General features: G+C 39.5%; 1 protein-coding gene across 16 annotated transcripts in view; it reads right to left on the bottom strand.

The window, feature by feature from the left end:
- Positions 1-265: 265 nt before the first annotated feature.
- mbnl3 (muscleblind-like splicing regulator 3) overlaps positions 266-10,547 on the bottom strand; it is a 21,155-nt gene continuing 10,873 nt past the window's right edge. For 2 of the 16 annotated variants that reach the window (XM_030368109.1, XM_030368110.1), the window contains exons 6-8: positions 8,964-9,074; positions 7,105-7,196; positions 266-6,192 (exon numbers count right to left, since the gene is read on the bottom strand). In XM_030368109.1, coding sequence (XP_030223969.1) covers positions 6,175-6,192; positions 7,105-7,196; positions 8,964-9,074 — 221 coding nt within the window. In that variant the 3' untranslated portion in view covers positions 266-6,174. Of the gene's footprint in view, positions 6,196-7,104; positions 7,197-8,963; positions 9,075-9,654; positions 9,691-10,547 lie in introns of all 16 variants that reach the window. The other 14 variants (XM_030368111.1, XM_030368112.1, XM_030368104.1 and 11 more) reach the window with 9 other exon arrangements.

Here is a 10,547-nt window from a genome sequence, read left to right on the forward strand (position 1 = left end):
AGGCCTAGTGGCGTTCGACAACATGTTTTAGAATTAAATTAATACATATTCCTGTTACATGCTGTTTATGATCAGCAGCATATTGCCCCATACATTTGAATTGACGAGCAAATAACATGGCTTGACTTTAATTATATTCTTTCTACATGCAATACCACTTACACTAGAAGTGCATCGATCCATAGTAGAGCTAGAGGGCCTTTTGACAATTAGTATGCAAATCTTAGCCTTTATATCAACCATTAAGAAAATAACAACAATTCAGTGATGATCACCAATAAGGGCTTTATTAAAGGGTAAAACAAAACAAAAATAGAAAAAGGTCATCATCATCATATAGGCAAATTAACCTGCATTTTGATAATCATACACCACAAAATAAATTGCCATGTAGCAGTAGCACATAGAAACCCAATTAGCTAAAATATAACGATAAGCAACAATATGGTAGAGAGACGAAACTGGGCTGTGATGTTTCAGTGTGCAAGAGAGGCAGGCAGAGAGAGGGAAGAGAGAAGAGAGAAGAGAGAAGAAAGAAGAGAGAAGAGAGAGAGAAGTGTTTCGTATGGCTTAGTCCTCAACAGGCCCTTATGCTTTTCCTCTAGTTGCTATTTTGTTACTCGCTTCCATGGTTCACCAACTCTATCCAAAGTATTCAAGACAGCTACTCACTGTACATGCAGTTCTGGAAATGAATTGTGAAATTGATTATAATGTTAGAGTTACACAAAGGAAAAACACAAATATATACGCTTAATGATGAAGGCACAGATAAACTTAACTGTGGTCAAGTGATAGCAACAAAAGTGGAATAAAAGCACAATGCAGTGATGTTAAACAAAAATCTACTGCCAGTGGAGCCCAATTCATACATGGTAGCCCACATGTACATTCCACTATACTATAGCAGTAGAAGTCTGCAGGATACAGAGCAAAATAGACACAAAGCTGATTTCCTGGGTTTGATATACACACAGTACAGAAGTATAGCATTAGGCATTAACACAATTTTAGAAAAAACAAAAAACAATCTTTTTTTCTCCCCCCATCCTGAAGGCTTCGAAACACCACAACGGAATGACTCGAGTTAATCCAACACTAGGACAGATGCCATGGCAACAAAATCATTGGCTTCACAAGCAATATATAAAGCGATAAATGACCAGGTTTGATGTATATAGTTTAAAGGGTATTTTGTATTAAAAGCTCTCTTGGAACATGTTTTTCACTGTCCAATCTTTGATAGAAATTCAATAGGTGAGTCAGATTCACTGATTATTGAGCAATCATAGTGATTGAGCAGAAAAACAAATGACATCATTTTCTTACAAAGAAATAAATGTAAAATTATCACTCATCCAGATATTCGGTTTAAAGACTGTTAAAGAAATGTTTTGGTAATAGGAGATTAATTATTTGAAATTGAATTCAGTAATTTGCGAGAGATTTATCACTGCTGCATTACGCAATCATTTGGAATCTTTAAAAATGACAAAAAAGGTATCGTTAAATGAATCTTTCAAAGTTAATTTTAAGATCAGATACTTGCTGCACCTATAAAATGGTTGTCTAAATTGCTAAGATTTTTTTTACAGCATAACAATATCATGCTTAGCAAGCAGTAGGGCTTTAGCAAATAGAACAGGACAAATCATTCAAAACCGTCTTTCTCATAATTCCTAGAACTTATAACAGCATACTGGTTGTATTGCTTAACAATACAGCGATTTCGTTTTTATCAGTTTTCTCTATATTTATTCAAAATAAATTTTTGAATATTTTTGACATAGTTATGTACATAAGTGCAAACAAGGTGAATATCACACATTCGTACACCCCAGCGAGGATCGACATCAACCAGCACAGCTGGGCTAGCCGGAGAGGAAAGAGACTTCAGATGAACAACACTTCTAGTCGAGAAAAATCATCTAGTCCGAGGACGGAAGGTCCAAATAATGAATGGGAGAGGGCAGGTTGTGGTGTCCATCGTTTCATTTTTCAAGCCAAAAACCTCTTCACCTCCCAAAAGATACATGTTTACGTCAGCAAAAATCTATTTTTTTTACGTTTGACACCAACAAAAAGGAAAGAAAAACAATCAAAACAAAGCAGATTTAAGACACACTCACAAATCATAATAAAGTTACACGTGAACAGTCTCCCCAAAGGAATTTTGAATATTACAATGACTTATTTGTTTCCGTAAAACATACTCTAAACTAACTAAACATTCCCTTTTGTGAATAAGTAGGTTTATTCTCTAAATTGTTATTTCAATTTACGTGAAAAATAATTAGGTTAATACAAAGGTAGCCACATTGTAATTTTGTTGCCATAGCAACAGTAACTTTTCTAATCAACAATGGATCTATCAATTTAGGTATACATAGTCGTTATAAGTCTACACAAAGTATTTTACTTAAATGAATATTTTTTATTTTCATGCATTGATTTATTTTGTCAAATAATTAAAAAAAAAGTTTAAACTTACCACTAAATTACTTTCAATACATTGCAATCACGACTTTATACAGTGACGAAGAAACCAGGCCCCATGGCTCTGTCCTGGCCATCAGAACCTCCAGTAGGACCGAATACAACCTGTCCTCATGCTTTGAGATCTGATCTCACGGTATGCAATGACAAAAAGGAGTTGCATATTCTCCACAGTCAAAGGGTATGAATTCATGAAGATGGCAAGAATAATTACAGTGGATACTAAACATCAGGTCTGTAGATAACCGAGGGTCAAGGAAAAGAGTGAGAGACTATAAAGAAAAATATCATCTATGTACTCACACAAAAACACGTTCAAGTGTACAAGGAATAGACACTTTTAAACATGACAAACAATGGTAAACGTTCAGTTAAAATTAAATACCGCAAGAGTGGCACCATTCATTTGTCAAGTATTTTGTTATTCCAGCTGGATAGCAGTTGGTGAAGGCATAATGACATGACAGAAGAGAGATTTTTTTTCTTTTTTTTCTTGACTGGACAACGCATGTCTTCCAAAGCTCTAAGGTTTAGACAAAACAACTTGCCTGGACATTCTTTTCATCACTTCAATAAGTCAGAGAGAAACATTTGCCTTTAAAATCAAATTCATGAAACAAAGGTCGGGACAGAATTTGCTCAAGGATATTATTATTTTTTTAAGTAGTCACACCACCCATGAACATTAAATATAAATCTATATAATAATACACATACTTTAATGTCCTAACACAGTATCAACATGATATTTATGTTACCTTTGAAAAAGTCTATATGTAGTGAATCATTATATTTCCACATGCCATTCTTTTAAATGGGCATGGTTAATTTTTTTGCATTAAATACATTCACGACACAATAACATGACTTAAACATGACACATCTTCAGTGGGAAATGGCACAAAATGAGTCACCCTTTTCAGCTAATGGAATATGGGATTCATCGTCTCTTTTAACATAGATACATATGCACACAACTAATTAAGAGTATTGGTTACGTTTATCTTATTCATGTCAAGACAGCACAGCTGCCCCAAAGAAACTAGACAGATATAGCTTACTGTTATGATGAACGATGAACTACAGATCCATCTATCCCTATCGATCTGTTTAACAGTGTATGAACAATCAACACTTAAGGAGACTGGAAAGAGGCACATATTCCCTTCACTTAATTGTATTAGAATTCGACGGCCAGTGTATTCCGTTTTTTATTTAATTTTTTATTATTCGATACCCACTGTGGGATCAAATCTGGGGCACCTTTCATATCTCCGGCCCACATATTTTGTTTTCTGGCTTCTCCTTGTGGGAATTAAGTCCTCCCCTGACTAGAGTAGTATTAGCATTTAGAGTCTGTAGACTATTAAAGAATGAACAGAATCAGAGGAAAAGAGAATACGCTTTTTAAGTCAGACAACACAGATTCAAGTTCTCTTTTTTCTCCCTGAAGAGCCAATTTAAATAACAATCTTAGTGCCACTGAGTCACTCCAACAGCCAAACAATGGGGTGAAATTTACCCCCAAAAATAGAATTATATTTAAAAGCAATTCCCTCGTTGCCGTTTTGTATTTTTTTTATAGATTTCTACCAGGTACAGCGTTTGTGTTTCAATTTTCTGAAACACAAAAAGTTATCGCATTGACTAGGGATGTTCCATTCGTAGGCCACTACTCTTCCAATACAGACTTTGGTGAATTTGCACAAAAACAGGAAAGCACTTGCTGCTTTCATGCTGTGCAACCATTCTATCATCGGCTGTCAAAGCTCAAAGTTCCCAATTAAGAAATTGTTCAGTTTCAGCTTTGTTCCCCAGGCGATCATTTTGGTTCAAATAAGATCCAAGCCGACATGGGACCAGGACTTACTCTTTCTAAAGCACCTACGATGTAATAGGCGTTATGTTTTACTTAACAAGTGCCCCGACTATGCTTAGAGATTGTCATTCATCAAACATTGCACAGAGATCCATAATCAAATTTGGAATTGGGATAATCTTAGAAAGACTGATAAACTGACCTCAAAGCCAAAGACAGTAGGTGGCGCTTGAATAATTTCAAAGCTTTTACAGCCAAAGAACATTCACTGGTCAGATATACTGCACTGAAGACCAATTCTGATTTATAATGGTAGCTTTTATATTTATAATGATCTAATTTGATCCTGTATGAAAAGGTCAGAGTACATGGAATAACGCTGCTTAAAGGGGAAATGTGTAAGAGTCATGCTGTTATTCATATTTAAAAGAACCGAAAATGCCCGGGCCAAGATGGCTGGAATAGGAATATTTTTTTATCTTCATCAATGGCTAGCATTAAATAATTGATGGTGAAATATTAAACAAATTTGAAAGCAATAAATTATGATGCACTTTGGGCATTGTTTGGTTATCATAAATAAATGAAATACATCTAATTGGCAATATTAGCTACTAAAATGATAAATATATTGTAGTTTGACCTAATTGTAAACTTAAACTGGTATGGAGTTTAAGCTAAACACTAGTACTAGCCTTTATCATCTTACACATTACTCCATAAAGACATTGTGTTGCTGAAGAAAGAGCACTACCATTTGCTCCAAATGAACCCCGTTCACCACTAGTTGTAATATTTTTAGGGTATAAATTGGATAGTTTTTGTTTACCCTCGAGAAAATAAAACAGAACGGAACCCTGTCTACAAAATTTCAATAAAATAAAAAAGCAATATTTTTTCACAGCCAAATTATTGTTTTCTTTAGTGACAGTCACATAAGGTCACATTTTGTGCCACAATAGATCATTTAAAGGCACAGACAAATTAACAATAACCGGATGTTCTGTTTCTCAGGTAGAATGAGATGATTGACCCTGAAAAAACACAAAACTTTTTTTGACAGCATTCTAATAAAATTGAGACATAAAATATTGAAACACAAATCATGAAACATAAATTCGATTTCATACAATACAAACCCCCCCCCCCCCCCCTTTCCAACATAATGCCATCAGTGCCAAACATAATGGTGACCATTGGCATTCCGGTTAGTTAATCGAGTGGAATTCCTTAATTAGCATTTCCTGCCGTATTATTGATATTTTCTTATACTTTGGTGCAGTCGCCCAGTCATGTCGTTTGCTCTTCAGTACAAGACGATGGCTTGGAACCCATGAGGGTTTTTGCTGTCGAAAACTGTGTGTGTTTATGTGTGTGTGTTTGCGTGTTTTAGTGCGTGTATTTCTTGAAGGTGTGGCACTGGGCATGTATGGCTGTGGGAGCCTGGGAGTGTCGGGCCACCGCCTAAAGTCAATACACGTCATGGCGGCTGTTGTCCCCCCAATGCTCAAGAGGCTCCCCCTCCAAAGAGTGCGGCACTCGGCCCAGCTCCGGTATTCTGGGCCTTTTCTTTACACACTAAAACATCTCCACCTTCAGGTTCACACTGCCACTCGGTAAGTGTGCACATTTGGAATTAGGCACATTTTTGTTGCATTCTGAGAGTCGAGTTACTCTTTAAGGGATGGGCGGGTGGATGGGTGTAGTAGAGTGGATAGGGTGAGGGGGCGGGGTTTCTTAACTGGGGTGACGGGCCAGGCTCACTGAGTTGAGGCCCACCGGAGTGGCCATCAGCAGCTTGGGGACGGGACAGAAGTGGGTCTCCATCGGGATGCAATGGAGCTCCACTGCGTCGCCGTTCATGACCTCCGATGGGTCTACTGAGAGAGAGAGAGAGCGAGAGCGAGAGCGACAGAGACCGGAAAGTGGGGAAATGTTATTTGCCATAACATCAAATATATAAGCATGTTGCTAAACAGGTTGGTTGAGTTAATTTAAGCAGAGGTTAAGATACATATAATATACATAATATATGCATGTGTAATTTAATGAATACATTTGATGCAGACGGTTACCCATGTGAGCTAGTGGGCCGCACCACAATGAACTGCTAATTTATTCAAACCATAATCCTGATTACATTTCGGTTATACAGCCAATGTGCAAGACAGAAAAAAACACAAATTAAACTTAAAAATACGGTGTACATTTGTACAATCAAAAATCAACATGATGCTCTGAACAATAATGAAAATGTGAGAATTCTTCATCCTTGAACAAATAGCAAATGTGTCTAATAATGGACTAAGGCTACATTAGTATTAGGCATCTGAGCACTATTAATGAAGGTTGGATCCTTGATCAAGAGGCTTATCAGACCTCAGCTAGACATGCAGACTCCTGAAGGTCACCGGGACAAAGGAACACTTAAAAAAATCACTCGATTTTAAAGTACTCGTTGGGGGTTTTGAGGAAAACTCAAAATATTGTTGCTGAATTTGAAAGTTAAATAATTAAGGCCCTACCATGATAAAATAAAATGTGTATAACTGAGGATATTTTAGTGAAAGATCACATGATGGTCGATCACGTGGACCACAAAGCTCGTCAGCTCATGTCACACCAAAAAACAAAAGCACACCCAAAAACCAAACAAGGATGAAATGTAACCAATGGGATCTCCGTGAGAAAAATGTAATGGAGGCTCATGTCCCTTTCGCTAAAACAAGAGCCAATCAGCCACGGCTTAAAAAAAAACACAAAGATGAACACAAAATGAAAGAGCAAACCTGATTGGACGCGGCGGATTCAGCGAAAGGAACATTGGTGACGTGGGTTGAGGCCGACGAGACAGTGGAGGAGGCACCGTGCGTCATGGGAACTTTTTATTCAGGCGAGAGCCAGACGAGACACACAGGGGACGAGGAAATGGGCGGGGCGGGGGGAGGGGGAGGGGGGTAGGAGGAGGAGGGAATAGGAATGATATGGTTACCATGGCGAAATGTAGCGGCGCAAACTTCATGGCAACAAGTCAAGGGACATCGCTAGGATGGGATTTCGAAGGGGGATCAAGAGAAACATGCAGATGATGAAATAGGAGAAATGAAAAACAAACTGAAATGGAGTCAATTGGAGATCCGACCAGTTACAAAACAAGAATACATGTTTCAATATTGTTCATGAGTGGTGGCCCAGGAGAACATGGCTATGAAGTCTTACAATCTGTTGAGACCATTGACCATTGATAATTGCGTTAGGGCAAACCTGTGAATAAGGGCAACATTTGAATACAGTTAGATGCAAACATTAAGCTTCTTTTAAGAAGGTTACAGAAGTACAACTCTGAAAACAATGTTTCTTCTTGGACAGTTCTGTGTGATGTGAATAGAAACATACTGGAAATAGTATGAGACAGCTATTCTATTATTGAAATGGTAAAAATGACGATGAGTCAGCTGTTGTTGTAAAATTGAGCCATCAAACTCAACTTAAATGAAAGACTGAGCAGATTTACCTTAACCTTTTGAAAAAAAAACGTAAATCACTGTCAGATGCAATAATTTCAGAGAAATATATATGGCAGGGGAATTGGCATCTTAATACAGGTGTAGGAAAACCAAAAAATAAACGAAGCAACTAAAACTGAAATTGAAAAAAATTGAAAACAATGAATGATAAAAATGAATAAGAATAATGAACAATAAACACTCACACACACACAAACACACACATATATACACACAATTAAATCCTGAAAAGCTCAATTTCCGTGTGAATATTCAACACATGAGCTTCAGATATAAATATTTATCGACAGAAAATCATGGGGTTTTGTTGTTACTCATTTCAGATGGGTTGTCTCAACAGGGTGGGTACAACTAATGCAACCACAATCTAGTCGGGTGGTTAAAATAAAAAAAAAAACAGAAATGTTTTGTTTTTTTACCTCAACCGTTCTCAAAGCCACAACAGCATTCTCTCTGCATACTTTATGTAAAAACGATTTCGTTTTCATTCCAAATAATCTGTATTCCCACACACTGGCAGCACAAACTGGCTCTCATTCATCATGCCTGTTCCCAACAAGACGTAACCATCCAGTAACTCCTCACTTGTAAATGCTTTTGCAATAAAAGTGATTATATTTTGAAAGCATGACTGTGTTTGAAATGCAACACACATTCTATTGGCCTCTACACTGTCTCAGTCTTAAGCTTACGTTTCTCCCTTTATAATATTGTATAAATAATATTAATCCATACATCTTATTGCATCTCGAATATATTATAGTATACTATGGACAATGCATTGTATTTAAAAAGCTCTGTTGCAGCAGAAACTAGGTGGTCAGGAGGCCGTCAGCATTAAGTAACATCGGAGCTCTAGGTTGTATCACATCATCGCACTGCAGCCCAGACATCATCCCTAGTTATATTGACACCTTGAATTCATATTTAGCACCGTAACAACATGGCCAGCATCAGCGACCGATGGCCCACTGTCGTCTACTACCCGGCCCCCCCCCCCCCCCCGGGGCCCAGCAGCGGCCGGGGGGGTAGAGGTGCCGTGGGTGCAGAGGGTTTGAGACAGCGGGGGTCTGGGGACGGAGGGCCCTAGGAGATGGGGGGGAGCAGGGGGGGGCCCTCACCAGTGAATCCAGGTATAGACAGCAGGCGGCCAGGCCCCTGCCGGCAGCCACTCCAGTCCCGTCTCTCCCAGCGGCCCTCCGCTGCCGGCGGGGCCGCGGCTTTCATAAGTCCTACGGGAGACAGGGAGGGAGGCTTACTGGGGGGCCCCCAGCAGGCCGGCTCACACACCCTCTGGTGCGGAGCTAAAGGGGGCTACCGGAGGGCCGGCATACCCGCCGACACACGCACACAGACGCCCACGCACACACACACACACACAGACAGACACGCGCACATGAAGACACACACACACACACACACACACACACACACACACACACACACACACACACACACACACACACACACACACACAGGCGGACAAGCACACACACACACACACACACACACACACACACACACACAGGCGGACAAGCACACACATGCACATATGCTCACACGCACGCCACACAGACACACAAAAATAATCACACACACACACACACCGAGGGCATGTACAGGAATGTACAAAAATCTTCAGACGCGACACATGAGTGGTAGAGGAGGCTAAGAGATGGGCGTGAGCAGATTAAGAGACCATGAAGAGATAAGGAGGCAAACTGGAAAGTTCCCTTCGATAGCAAGAGGAGCTTAATGTGTGACGAGTCTACAGCTATGTCGCTTGCGCAGGAGTTAAGAGAACAGCCCTACCTATGGCTCCTGAGGGGGCCATGTACAAGATGGAGCCTGATATCGTCCATTCATAAACACAAACACACACACACACACACAGCGCATGCACACAAACGCAGGCGGACACACACACACACACACACACACACACACACACACACACACACACACACACACACACACACACACACACACACACACACACACACACACACACACACACACACACAATGATGAATGGAGCAGTGGGGATAAAGATGAACAGAAAGAAAGAAAGGAGGGAAAATGGACAGAAGAAGGTGGGGCCAAAAAAAAAGTGTTGTTTAATAAACAGAACAATTATGTGCACAGAACTGGCATCACAGGTGCGTAACCTTTGACCCCATATAAATATTCTACATACGTAACAATTTTTAAATTGACTGCATCCTCTTTGACATTATCATCTTCCAACTCCACTACTGGACAGCTCTATCAATTCACTCGCAAATTTCCCTTTAGGCTGATTTATAGTCTGTGTGTTCACATTTCTTCAATCAAGGTAATATTTGCTCTCATATGCTCCTGGGCTTGCAATGAACATTGAACACATAAAGCACATGAAGCCATCAGACAACCCGTCACACAGGAAAGGGAGGCACAATACACAGAGCGTAACGAGGAAGGGAACATTCACAAGCACAAGGAATCCCTGCATGTAGAGAACACACACATGAACTGCACCACAGCTCTCAAGACCATCGACTGAACCAATAATCAATTAAAAAACAACAATCCATTTGTTGCGTTATCAATATGAGTCACTGGGTCTTAAAATACTGGATTGTGTAATATTTATTATTTCTGTCTTTCAGCAGACAATTTTCTCAGAAGCTGAAATGCAGTCAAAAAGGGGCAGGGAGGGGATATGC

The sequence above is a fragment of the Gadus morhua genome, chromosome 10 (genome assembly GCF_902167405.1).
Source record: "Gadus morhua chromosome 10, gadMor3.0, whole genome shotgun sequence".
Classification (NCBI taxonomy): Eukaryota; Metazoa; Chordata; class Actinopteri; order Gadiformes; family Gadidae; genus Gadus; species Gadus morhua.